We start from the raw sequence: 14,869 nt of genomic DNA on the forward strand, positions 1-14,869 counted from the left end.
TGTGGCTGAAAGTAATTAACTTATACAATTTTTGAAATCTTGACAGATCTGTCTGAATTTTATGTATTTTGATCTGGAATCAATTTTGTGGAGAACACTTTATACTCCAACCTCAGTGAGATGTATATAAAATTTATGTATTTACACATTGTATTAATGTAGATCCTTTTTGTTGTTTTAAAATAAACGTTTGCTCTTTCATATTTGTGTACAATTTTTCTAACTGATAGCCGTCATAGTGTAATTTTGTTTGTTTATGGGAATTTATTTGTATTTCTTGAGTGATGTGCTTTTTCCTACCATTCTTAAAATAAAAATTTATTAGTTTTTTCATTATATTCGTTAACTTTTTTTTGAAAAGTTGCATTGCATTGTGGTTAATCTTTAGTATCCTATTTGTGGTTTGTGACTTTTTGTCTCCTCCACACAAACAAATGCAAATGGTATTTCTTAATTAATAATTACTATAAATATATTTCTCAATTTTTATAATTTAGTTTATTATTTTAATTGTGACTATTACTTTGTAAATATTTGAATTTTTTTGAAACAATGTTATAATACTTATTTTTCACTTTTCAGCGGCAAAATTAGCAGCAGCTCAGGGAGTTTCTACAATGCCTCCAGCTGTTATTACAGGTGCAGCTACTACAAATGCTGCTGTTTCAAAAGGTGCTGAAACATTATCACCTACAATTGGTACCACAGCTGGTGTTACAATGACCAGTGTTACAGTCACAAACACAACCAGTTCTACTACAGCTGCTACTACAGGTGCTACTGCTACTGGTGCTGCTGCTGGTGGAACAGATGATGACTCATCCGATAGTGATGATGAAGCTGGTGGTGGTGGTGGTGCGGGTAGTGGTGGCACTACTAGTAGCACTGCCCAAGAGAAGAATTCTTCACACCTTGTTAATGGTGATGGAGATGAGACTAGTGATGATGAAAACAGTCAGCAGGCAGAACGGAAAAGAAAGGGTGAGCAGGATTCTGATTCGACTGCAAAAAAGAAAAAAGAAGATGAGGAAGAGAAAAGTAAAGATGTACAAAAACAGCAACAGCAGCAGCAGCAACAGCAACAGGATAAATCAAAACCTATATCTAGTACACCGGTTCCAGGAACACCATGGTAAGTGTTTTCGCTATTTGCCATTTTTATATTTTAAAATAATGAAAATAGGGTCATTGTAGGTAATACAGTAATGATAATTTTGTTAATCTTTCTTACTTAGAATTAATCCATGGATTTTGTTTCATTCCTGTCCTTAGTGTTTATGTAAATTATGAAGTAACCAGAAAATGTTGATTTTGTGCTGTGTTTGTAATATTTAAGGAATGTTACATTTGATATCATGTCATGATCACATTTGTCACCACATTTTTTTTGTTTGATAATGAATTAATTAATATATTTTATAATTAATTATTATTAATGATAATTAATTTTTTTATTTAGCTATCCTGTTAATTAAATGTTAAAGATTGATTTTGGAATATTGAAGTCATTCTGAAACTTAAAGTTTTACCATAAAAATTATAGGTTAGCAGCTAAAAAAGTCAAGACAGTATTTAGAAAACCATATTGTGTATTTTTCAAATGTGATTATGTAGAGAAATGGATTTTTTAAATGACTTCAATTAGAGTTTTTGAACTAATAATATTAGACCAAATATGATCTCGGGTAACACTATAAATTATCCTGTAAGGAGGTAGTGCTTTTTTGTTTGATTTTCCTCTTCATGCCCCTTATCCTTAATCCATTTTATATTTAAAGAGTTACGATGGGATTAAGGTCAACTGATGTCTTGGCTCTTAACTGTGGTGTCATACAAAATTCACCTTCAGCAATTATAACTATCAAAGTTTCTTATCTAGGCTTAGTGGGGCTGTGGCTTCCTGTAGGACAATCTAGGAACTTTACATACTCTTACTTTCTTTTTCTGTTTAGCCTCTGAAACCGCCGTAAGGTATTACTTTAGAGGATGAAGGAGAATAATATGTATGAATGTAAATGAAGTGTAGTCTTTTACAGTCTCAGGTCAACGATTCCTGAGTTATGTGGTTAATTGAAACTCAACCACCAAAGATCACTAGTATCCACAATCTAGTATTTAAATCCATTTAAAAGTAACTGCCTTTACTAGGACTTGAACCTTAGAACCCTCGACTTTTTTATACTCCCTCGCAGAATTTTATACTGGGCTGAGGAGCCATAAGAAAAATAAGAAAAAATGTGCAACTTGTGGTAACAGTGTTTTTACTTTATGTATAATTTTCTTTTAGAAGTAGAAGAACAATGTAGTATTGTGCTTCACGTACTCTATAATCACACAGTAGCTTTGGCTTTCTAATTTTCCATCTTTTGTTTTTAATATATGAGAAATGGATGTACTGTGGCATATGTTTTTGACCAGTGATATGACTGGACTTCATTCTGTATCACAAAAGGAAAACTTTGAGAGAAGTCTCTTATTACAATACATTCACCCTCCAAGTTTTCCTTTTTAGTATTGAGGAAATTAGTTTGTTTCTTTGCAACAAAATGATGCTGTTTTGGATTATTAAAATTTTCAGTAAGTTTATCTCCTGAAATGGAAGAATTTGAGTAGTTAGTTCACAATGGTCAACCCTCTGTTGAATTATAATTTGAGAATCAAAATTATCCCAGCTCTCTTGCAGTAATCTGAGCACTTCATTAGTGCCTGGACATTTTTCATACTGTGACAGCATGCACGTTTAATTTTCTGTATCATACAAATGTTGAAAGGAGAATCTTATAATAAAATTTCATTTTTAGAGCTGATAACACGAGTTTTACATTTTGGTGCGCGACACACATGCAAACAGAGTGAGTACCTGATCCAGTAGCCAGAACACAAAATTTAGATCTTAAATCAGCAAATTTTGAAAAACCAAATTTGAAATTTGTTTTTCTTTGAAGGCTCTGTACAATTCTACGTAAGATAAGCCTTTTATGAATATTAATTTTCTTTCTGTCAGCTTGTCTTACAGACACAATCCTTCTTGCCTGGCATCAACTGGCTGTGCTCATCATTCTGGTAAAAATCTTGAACATATTTAGTAACATTTTCATTAATTATGTGACTGGGTTTTGCCAATTTGTGGAAAAATTCCACTTGTTTAAACTAATTGTCTGGATTGATGGGCTAAATATTGACTAACGCTAAACTCATTTTGAATTTTTTTAATGCTCCAGCTGCTTGATAATATACTTTATTAATTTTTTCCTGGGTTGAAGCAACTGTTTTCATTTTATAGCTTATTTTAATGATTAATTCTTCATATTCCCTACCTAAATAAGCACAATTTTGTGGTACTTAACTGGTTTCTTCTGTAGAAATATTTAAATTAAAGGAATCGTTTAATTTATTGGTAACTGATTCGGCTATTTTTGTTATTTATTTTTTTAAATTGGTTTCTTTGCATTACTCGATAATTTTTAAACCTTTACCAGGTAAATGCAAAGTGCTGAACAAACTTATTCACATACTGCTCTCTGTGGTTTTTGTATTTTGTTTAAGAATTTTGTACCTGCCTGGAATTAATTTTAAATTTGGATTGCTTGTTGAAAGTATCATATTCTTGAAGAGATCTTTAACCACTTTAGTGTGACAGCTAAATGGTCGGAGCAACTTTTTCGATAATATGAAAATATTTATCTAAATATTCACTTTTATTAAAAGTACAGATATTTTTTGTTTCAATACATCCACTTCTTTAAATATATCAGTGTTATTTGCTGTTCAGTAAACTCTAAAAAATATCGTGCAAGACTCAAGATCTATTGTAAATCAATTTGTGACATACTGTTTCAGTATGATTGCCAATTGAACACTCCATAATCCTTTTTTTAAAATGCAAGGGTTCTTCAATAACAATACAGTTAGTATAAATTAAAAAAATACCAATTGCACCTCATTTTGTCTTATCTCAGTTTCTTTACAGCTAAAATAAAAATTTCTCTAATTAATAAAATTAAAAATAAAAGATATCGCATAAAAGAGAAGTTCACTGCTAATAAAATTACTTTATAAACAAGTGTCCATTACGTAACCACAGTATTAACACTAGCAAGAACGCAACGTATCACATTGAAATCAAAACAGTAACTGAGCCTTCCACAATGTTTACATTCAGGATTACGCAAACAATTATGTTTATTCATGTCTATTCACTTTCATGTTTAAACATGAGTTTGTGTGCACAAGTCGTACTTTAAGTAACAAACTATCTAGAGTATAAGCTCTCTCATTATAAACATCAAAATATTTTGTTTAGTAGGCCTACATTATTATCTGAAAAAATACATGCTGTGAATTTTTTGGATACATGGTTAGAAGGAACAGTGTTTTTAGCGGTTTTGATGGCTTCATTACTCGTCCAACCCCTTTGAGTAAGAAAATAAATTTTATATGATTTTTAAGTACATAAAAAGTACTTACTGCTGTGAACATCTCAGATTTTTGCCACCTGTCCCACATGTGGATTTTGAGCCCCAAAAATGAGGTATTTTCAAACTCTTAGGATTTTGTGGCCATTTTTTTTTAAATGAATGAAATGATTTATTTTGGTCTCAAAATTTGTAAAAACAACAATTTGTAAACGCAACTTCAGTAATAATTAAAAGATTTGGTTATGTAATAAAATAAATTTTGAGAACACAGATGAAGTTACATCTTTACTCTTTCCAAAAAGCCCTTTTTGATCCTCTGTAAGATGTAAAATAAGAATGCTACAGTTCATAGAAAAACTGTTGAAAATGGCTATTTTTACCTGTTGGCAAGTTAGAAAATAGTCTGTCGCTCAATAAAAATTTTTTTTTAAATTTAAAAAAAATATTTCTTGGCCACTACATGGTGGGTAGTGTTATATTACCAAATATCAAAATAAAAAAATAGTGATGAAATAAAATTTTTGAAAATTTATTGAATAAAAGGAATATCCCTATTAAGTAAAATATTGAATTTTTTAAAGTTCCTATTATTCTTTGGATAAGGGCCTAAAACTTATCTAAGTAAAATTTCTTGATATCACCAACCATTAGCTCAGGGGTGGAAAAAATAGGGTTTTGAAGAAAAAAATCATCCCTCCCTTAATAGGCACTGTATTGAGTTTGTTTAAAGTGATCGTTAGTACTTTAAACATTATCTAAAACTTTTGTCTGAAACAATTTTTGATATGACCAACCCTTTGCCATTTTGGCTTGTCATATGGTAAAGATGTCATTGAGTAATGACAATCATTGTCATATTGAGTAAATTTGAAATTTTTCTTAACTTTGAGGTGGAAACCTTTTTTTATCCTTTACTTAGCACTGGTGAAATCTACCTGTACCTTCTGACATGCTGAAAGGGATTTTTTTTATTTATCCCATCATATTTTATAAAAAAATGAAATTTTCCATTATTTGTTTGTGGTTTAAAACAGCTATGGAATTTTTTAAATATGTGTAATTTACATATGGTTCTTGTGTTATATAATTATTATATATGTGCTCTGGGTGTAGGTGTGTCGTATGGACTGGAGATGGTAGAGTATTTTTCTACAATCCATCTAGCAGAACATCAGTTTGGGAAAGGCCAGAGGAGTTGGTTGGAAGAGCAGATGTTGACAAAATGGTGTCTAGCCCACCAGATGCTATACAAGCTGCTCAAACAACAGGTGCAACAACTACTACGACAGACAGCCAGGCAGTAAAGAGAGAATCTGCTAGCCGGGATGCAGATGAAGGAACTCCTGTTAAAAAGCAAAAGATGGATTCACCTTCTAAAAGTAAATAATGAGTTTCAGTTACTAACATGAGTTGTGTTAATTAGTTACATATATATTTTTTCAATATATATATATATATAAAAACTCTTTTGGAAGTAAGTAAATTGTGTATGTGTGCGCATGTGCACATGCCTACTTTTCAGTCTGTCTCTCAAAACTGACCCACTGTTGTTATGTTTCAGAAGATTTTATCTTTCTAGTACTGATGTGTGTCATCTTCCTTTATCAGTAGTGTTGTAATTGAAAATTGGTTTTTTTTTTTTGTTGAAATTATCTTACAGGTAATTTCTGTAAGCAAATTATCTTACAGTAAAAAATTGAAATTTTAAAGGTTTATCCTTCAGTTTGATGAATTATCATTTATCATATATGTAAAATTTTCATTTTTCGATTATCATATATTTTTATGTGTATCCATTTCATTGAGGGATTTATGAAGTTTGATTCTGATGTGTGTAGTGTTTACATGTTTTTTTTTTTTGGAATCTGTTGTTGAATGTGTATCCAGTTTGCCCACTGCAAACCGCATTGGAGTGCAGCCATGTAATTTGATAATTCCTTGTTTTTTTCAACGGTACTTTCTCACCAAATCTTGGATATTTTGTTTGTACTCACTAGTAGTAAGTACAATGAGACTGAATGAAGTACTGGAATAAAATTAACAAAAAGATATCCGGCATCTTTTTTTGCAGTCTTGCATTAAATTTCTTCCTTTTTAAGAATCTGAAAAGTTAATGTTCTATCTGTACTCTTTAAGGAGGTTAAAGTGTAACACTAAATAAAATATTTCACTAGATGAATTTGAAAGCTTTTGAAACTTTTTTTTGGAATTGTATGATGAAAATTAGCATATATATGCACCTATTTATTATATATATATATATATATATATAATTATTATAATAATATATAATATAATTATTATTATTATTATTATAAAAGAATAAATTATTAATATATACACGTCTTTTGGTGTTTTTTATCTTTATTATAGCTCAATGAATCCAGATGAAATTTACAGGCTGTTATGAGTAATTTACTTTTAATTTGTTGTGTGTTTGTCTCACTATGAAAATGAGTAGTTATCTTTTGAGATTTAAAAAAACATATATCCATAAAAAGTAAATATAAATTATCCAAATGCATTGTATTAGTATAGAATACGTTTAACTAGACCTTTTTTTAACAGGTTTTCAAGTAATAAAATAAAATGTAATTGTTTGAAAAATTGAGATTTTTTGGTGTGTTTCTAATAACATTGAAACAGATTTCACTTAGTTTAAAAACAGTTATTTTACAAATCAGATTGTTTAAAATGGGTTTTTATTTTCCTCTTTATAAATACTGCCATGGTTTTTTTATAAAATTGCTTTAGTCATAAAAAATTTGAAAAGGCCCAGCTTTCAGTCTTTTTAATATTTTATAAATTATGTTTTAGCTGAAGTAAAGGAAGATTTAAAAACGGACAAGAAACCACAAATAGACATTGGTAAAGAGGCTGCAATGGAAGCTGAGGTGCGGGCTGCACGAGAACGAGCCATTGTGCCATTGGAGACCAGGATAAAATCATTCAGAGAGATGCTTGCTGAAAAAGATGTAAGTTAATCATATGGGGATGTATGTGTATAATGCATCTATTTTAATAATGATGTTTTTCAGAAATGTATCACTTGTATTAACATATATCCACAAACAGTATATGTTGTACAGGATTTAATATTACACACCAAATAAAATGGTAAGTCTATTGTATAAAATTTTTAGTATTGATGTACTGATTTTTATTGAGTTATGTATATACATAACCTGTTATTTAAATATCTTAATAGTTTTAAAATGTTCATTAGGAACTTTCAAGTGAAAGAACATCAATTTTCATAATATATATGAGATTTTTCTGATACAAAAAAGCTGATTAATCCTAGTTGTCCTGCAAATTGATCAGCTATCTTTTAATTGGTTGTTAGACCATTAAAAAACTATTACCCCATATACTGAATATTTGAAATAACTTTATTAATTTTATTATTCTTGGTTTTTGTGGGACAGCCATATTTATTTTATAATCTACAGTGGTTTTGCAAATATAAGGGTTTACAGAAACATAAACTATTATCTTCTGCACTATTTGGTATAGTAAAAATTAAGTAAAAAGTTTTAGTTCAGAACATAAAAGGCTGAAAGTTAGGTTATAAAGAAATCCTACGTAGTTATATTAAAAAATTCTTAAGGGTGAAAATTAAGAAAAATTTTATATATTTTCCTTCAAAATATTTCTCTTCTAAGGTACATTTTTTAATAGAAATACCATAATCTTCAAGAAAAAGTTTTTTTTTTGTATGAATAGTTGTGAAGAAGAATAGTTGTGGTATTCACATACCAAGTTTTCAGCCCAAGAATTACTTCCCTCTCTTAGAAAATTTTCTAATAGAAATTTATGAAAATTCAACTTTTTATCTTTAATATCTGCATTGATAAAAATATAAACTTTTTTGACCTTTTAATTCAAAATTTCAAAATTGAAATTGGCTGAAATGGGATTTATTTCTTCTGTAGTAATAAATCTTTAATTAAGGCATTTTTTAAATAAATGTAGGTAGGGAATATTAGTGAATTAATTTTGTGTATATGTTGTTATCATTTACATAGCAATTTGTGTAATTGCAATATTTCAATCTTTACAAGTTTCATATAATGAATTGTCTGTAGACTTTCCATCTGCTATGTTAATGTATATCAATTTTCATATGAGCTTAATCTTGATAAATCTCATATTGGATAAAATAATGATGACATTACGTGTTGATTTTAATAAGGATTTGTATTTTTTAAATTAATACCTATGTTTGTATAAATAGCATAACTTTTTCAAAACTTTGTTTTTATGTTCCCATTTTTTAAGCCTGGAAAAGGTTTTTATATATTTTTTCTGTATATCATTTTTGGAATATGTTTTTGCTCAAACTTTTACTTACATATTATTTTTTAACATTACTCACTAATAATACAGATTATTTCAAAATGGATTGAAATAATCTGTAGTTAGAGAATTTCTAACTGAACCATTCTGAATAGTAACATTTCTTATCTTAATTAAAATAGTCAGTTCAGAAATGCCTATTTGCTTAGCATTTGATTCAAATGATGAAAATAGTTATGATGGAAAAAACAGAACTTGTTGAATTGCCCTATATATTTTCTATAATCATCAGTTACTAAAACTATGATTCTTGTTCTCCATAATAAGTCTTAATATTGCGTTTATTTAATGAATAGTAAAAAGACAATGCATGTGACTAAAACTGAATTATTAAAAGATTATCCAAAAAAATAAGCCCTGCAATCATAAAATCAAAAGAATTAAATGAACTTGACAATGTTAATTGCCAGATGTAAACATAACTGTTCTCCATTGGCGATCTTAAATAAGAGGAAAGAAGGGAATTCTATACGATGAAACTAACATATTTTACAATATTGTGTAAATTGAAGTGATTCCATGAATACTTATATAAAAAGCAAAATTTAATCCTACCATTGTCATGACAAGAAAATAAGGTTTTTCCCGCTGCTTCCTGGAGCTGGACACCCATTAAAGCATCACACAGCTCCGGGAAGTGGCTTCACCTCCAATCACGAGGCCTGGTTATGCCATTCCCAGCCACCCTACCTCTACAACCAGGTCTTGGTCTTTTGTGCCTGACTGTAACAGGGGTAACCCCGAGGGGAACTCCTGCCAGGTTTCGGTGTTAATAGCTCAGGGGCTCGAGAGTCCCAGACCTTCATTACTGCTGTCCATCCGTGTAACACATTCCCACAGACAGAGGACGACTTCGGCTGAGGCTGTCTCTCATCATGTCACTTCCCTTTCTTTTTGTTCTAGTATCCCCGACACAAATGTTGCTATCATGTGAAAAATCTCCACACTTGCCTGCACAGTCTCTACTCTATGGACTCTTATGCCAATCGCCCGAATAAGGTTTACAAATTATGAATGGTTAAGCTATTATTGCCAAATCTTTAAAATATTTTGACCCATTGAAATAAAAGACTACCTGAAAAGTAGAGAGTATTATCCACTGAGAACTGGCACAACTATTCTAAGACAGTTGTTGAAAATAATGAGAAACAGCTAGTATTGCTGTTTTTGATTTATAAAAATGACATCAATTTGGTTATTCTTCACTATAATATTAATGGACTAATTTATCAGTGCTTTTTAATTATCGTTTTCAAAAAATAAGATGCTTTTAATTTTGTGTTTGTAATCAAGTTAGAATTTTAATTTTTACTTAACTTTCTTAAGTTCTGAAAAAAATCATTATTTTTGCAAATTATATCTGCTATTATAGATAATAAATTTTTTTGTAACCAATATCGTGATCTCAGTTGTGATAACATGGAAAAGCCAAAAATTGTCTTAAGATACCCCACTAGGAGGTTTTACTCTCTCCTTAAAGGAATGTGGGTACCTACTTTTTAAGGTGTACTGGAATGCTAGCAAATTGGAGTAGGTCATTTTGATCATTTTTGTATGTTTTCTTACAGGTATCAGCTTTCAGTACTTGGGAAAAAGAACTGCATAAGATAGTATTTGATCCTCGTTACTTATTGCTGACTTCAAAGGAGCGCAAACAGGTGTTCGAGAAGTATGTGAAGGAGCGAGCTGAGGAAGAACGTCGGGAAAAACGTAACAAGATGAAGGAACGTAAAGATGATTACAGGAGATTAATGGAAGAAGCTGGTCTTCATGGGAAGTAAGTGTCACACTATTTGTTTCATTTTAATTTTTTGACATAAATATTGATTTTATATTGCTTAATTGATTTCTTGTTAAAAATAGTGAAGTATGTAGTCTTAATAAAGATGTTTGAAAATTACAATATATTTGTAATGTTTATGCTGTTTCAGATCATCATTTGGTGAATTTGCACAGAAGTATGGAAAAGATGAGAGATTCAAAAACATTGAGAAGATGAGGGAACGTGAAAGTCTATTTAATGAATACCTTCTTGAAGTCAGGAAACGAGAGAAAGATGAAAAAGCTATGCGACGTGATCAGGTAATGACAATGCTGATGATATCTCTACTTTTAATACCAGAAAAGAGTTATTATTATAATCAATCGACCAACTTTTACTTTTTTAATTCCATTTTCCATGCATTTTCTGTATAATATATGTTTTTTTAATTAATTTTTTTTTGTAAAGTAGAGATGTTTTATTCTTAATATAAAAAAAAAAAACATATTCTTCAATTTAAAATAAGAACTAAGATTTTGAGAAGCTTTTTTATTGAATATGTTGACATTTTAGCGTTTTTTTAAAAAAATATGTTCATGTAATAATTTTGATGAACTTGTTTAAAAAAAATTAACTGTAATGAATGCACATTGAAAGATTAAGATGCAGTTATAATTGGTAAATTAAATTTTTTTGTATAAATAAATCCTGAAGTGACTGAATTACTCAGCCTGCTTCATTTTGCTACTGGTTGGTCGGTGGATTATTTTGTTTTTTAATGGATTTGTAGCTTTATAGTAATGCAGTTTATTTACAGATTCATTTTTTTTTAATGAGGATACGTATTTTAATTTTTTAACAAAAAATTGTCACTTTAGTATTGTTTTCTATGTTGTTACGTTCTTGTTGTAGTGATAAACAAAATATTAACTTCTATCAGAGCATCTGTTTCATGTCATAACAAAATAATTTCTACAATCAAAAATATTGGCTTATAAGTATAGTCAATGTTCTGTTGCTGAGACATCATTTTTATTAAAAAAATAAATAAATAATTTCTTTGGATTTCATTATTAAAAATTGCTTATTTGTTGATTTATTCTTTTCATCTCTTTAGAAATTCTGTTTTGCCAAATTTTGTAAGACTTCAAAACAGTTATGCTGTACATAACATCAAATGTATGTTACAGCCACTTTTTGTTGTATTATACTGTGGTTTCTTAGACTTTTAAATTGTCTAGTTGACATTTACTGTTAAATTTGGCACTTCAGCCAACATGTACTTTGCATTGTCACATTTTATTTACTTCTGTTGACCATTGCATTGTTCTTGACCTTTGGTTTTAGCCTTCGGATACTTCTTTTTTTTTGTTAAAAGTTAATTTGATCCCTGAAAAGTAAAGAGAAAAGTCTTAATATAACTAAGGTTTCTGCAACAGATTTTTTATTCTTGATGAATCTGAAATTGATAGAGATTAATTCATGATAAATGAGAAGCTGTAATTTTTATTCAGCCTAATAATAAGGTCATTTAATGTGCTTCATATTATCTGCATTGTATTTCTTAATTTTTTTTATTTGAGATTGCCATAATTTTCTACTATATTAAATGTAGTTTTTATGGTATTATTTCTATTTTATTAACTTGTTTTATGTTTTTTCAGGAGGTACAGTATGTATTTGGTTTTTACATTGTATTTATTTTCATTGAATATATACATATATATATGTATACTGTTTTCATTAATTAATTTATTTTAATTATAGAAAAAATTGTGACACATATATATATATATATATATATATAATATACATATACATATAACAAACAGGTATCATGCCTGTTAATTGAAGAATGCTTTCTTCCATTGACTTGTGGTTCATTATTTTAATACTTTTTGATAGAATTTGTGATTCCTTCTGACCACAGAAATTTAGTCCTTAGAAACGTGCAGTAGTTTTTTTTTGTGGAATTTTATCTCACAAACTCATGATTTGATTCACTTCCTTTATTTGCTGGTAGAAATAATATACAGGTAGTAACACACATAATTTTATTAATTTGCATGTGGTATATTAATGTTTAATATTAGCTGTTCAGATAATGGATATAATTTTTTTTGCTTGAAAATGTATATTTTTATTCAAATTAAATAAAAATTCTTGAAATAATTTAGTTTTTTGTATTTTAATGTCAAGATGAGTAAAAAATAAATGTTAATGATGTTCAGATGTATCATAATTTTTGCAGTTTAAATTATATGTTGATTTTAATCCACGTGTATTTTTAAGTGTGGTAAGACTATTCTGTAATGCTGTTGAGGGGAAAAATGTTATTGTTAACATGGTACAATAAAGCGTGCAGGACTGTATGCCTGATTACCATTAACTTCACATTTACAAGAATGTGAAGTAAAAAATTTAGCCTAGAAATACTTTTAAAAGTATGAATTTCAATTTTTCATTCAAAATTTTATATTGTTGAGGAAAGTTTGAATTAATTATTTGATTTATCACTTAACTTCAGTAGATAAAATTTACTGATATTTCAGATAGGTATGATTTTTTTTTGACTGGACATTTCTCTTAGGACTTTAATGATAATATTGAAAGGGTAATTTTTAGTATTAATATTACTTAAATAAAGTATACATGTAAATGCGTACATATTTTTTTCATTTGTAAGTATTACCTTAAAATGTTGCAGAATAGTTACAATCTTAACTTTTGTGGAAGAGTTTCATTGTCAGTTAAATGTAGTTTGCTGACAACACTTATTTTATTATTTTCTGGATTAATTTCTTGTAAGTTATAAAAAAATCATTCTAATGGTTTGAAAAGCACAGTTTTCAATTTTCATAAATTTTTTATGAATCGTGAACTCATTCTGGTTTGTAAACCTGTAAATGATATTAAAAAACAGGATTTCTTCACTTCATTAGTACTGCTTTAATCCTACTGATTTATTTTTGGCAAATTTTGTTTTACACTACCAATGATTTTATTGTATAATAACTTAAGTTGCAGTGAAAACTTCAGTGTTTTTTTCCAAAGTAATGGCAAAAATATTTTTAATACTTTTGTTATTTAAAGGGTTTATATTGAATTAATTTTGGTGTATTAAAGAGTTGAAACTAGATGTGCAGATAATTAATTTGGAAAGGCTATGGAAGTTGTTAAATTATATTGCAATAAAACAATGTGATTTCTTTTTTTAAGATGAAATTGTATTTTAATAATTGGTTTGGTCATATGCTACGTATTTGACCACTTGCAGACAGTATTCTATTATTATAGCAACTATCATGTAATTTAATGATTTACTTTGTATTTTTTTATATTTAAATTATCACTTTTAATAGTGCTTTTAAGTTCTTACCTATTATGTTTGAATGATGTTAATACAGGTTTTCGGAACATTTTTGAAGAATGAACGCTTGATGTTTAATTGCCGCTATATTTTAATTCTTTTTTAATGGTTAGATCAGTAAATATGTTTATTATTATTTTTTTAAAATAATTTTTAATATGTATTTCAGGTATTCATTTGCATATAGCTTAATTTTATTCTGTTTTATCTCTTATCTTTTCCATTTTTTCATTAGCATATTTTCTTGTAATAGGTTTCTATTAATTTTATCAATATTATTCATTATTAAAATAATCACTTTTTAAAATACTTTCCAAGAATACTTAACTTAATAAACGTATTTTATTTCTTAATAAACTTACGTTATTCCTTATTTTAAACAAAATAGAATGAGTTTCCTTACATCGTAAATGCTTTCAGTTTTTTATCAGTCATTAAAAATACCTTTCTCCATTTTGTAAAATTTCTGTTTCCGGCTCTTCTCAGCAGACATAAAATAAAATTTATTTTGTAAAACTGAACCAATTTCAGATTGTGTTCTAATTAATCTGCTATTATGATATCAATTTTTCTGTATTGCATTTTTTCTTTATTAGTTAGGACTTCATATTAATTTCCATTATTTTTATAATGGAGTAATATCAAGGCTTTTTTTTAACGATAATTATTTTTTAACGATAATTATTTTATTTAATTGGAGCTGATTACTATGTTAACAGATTATTCATTTTATATTTGTTATATTACTTTACTGTTTTATTATTTTTTTTTTATTAAAAACAACTGAACAAAAGTAGAAGTGTTATTGTTAGTAACGGTAATGTAACTTCTGCATACTGTTTTTAATATCATTCTGGATTATACATGTACAAACTACTGCTTACATTTAATTTTATATTCTATTCAGTAAATTAAATTTGTAAAAAAGTCGTAAGATATTTAAAAAAAAAACAAAACTGT

At 28.3% G+C, this 14,869-nt stretch overlaps 1 protein-coding gene across 2 annotated transcripts in view; it reads left to right on the forward strand.

The window, feature by feature from the left end:
• LOC142325021 (uncharacterized) overlaps window positions 1–14,869 on the forward strand; it is a 91,225-nt gene that overhangs the window by 35,929 nt on the left and 40,427 nt on the right. For both annotated transcript variants that reach the window (XM_075366270.1, XM_075366271.1), the window contains 5 exons: window positions 583–1,132; window positions 5,532–5,797; window positions 7,236–7,393; window positions 10,346–10,554; window positions 10,709–10,859. In XM_075366270.1, coding sequence (XP_075222385.1) covers window positions 583–1,132; window positions 5,532–5,797; window positions 7,236–7,393; window positions 10,346–10,554; window positions 10,709–10,859 — 1,334 coding nt within the window. The remainder of the gene's footprint in view (window positions 1–582; window positions 1,133–5,531; window positions 5,798–7,235; window positions 7,394–10,345; window positions 10,555–10,708; window positions 10,860–14,869) is intronic.

The sequence above is a fragment of the Lycorma delicatula genome, chromosome 5 (assembly GCF_047948215.1).
Source record: "Lycorma delicatula isolate Av1 chromosome 5, ASM4794821v1, whole genome shotgun sequence".
NCBI lineage: Eukaryota > Metazoa > Arthropoda > Insecta > Hemiptera > Fulgoridae > Lycorma > Lycorma delicatula.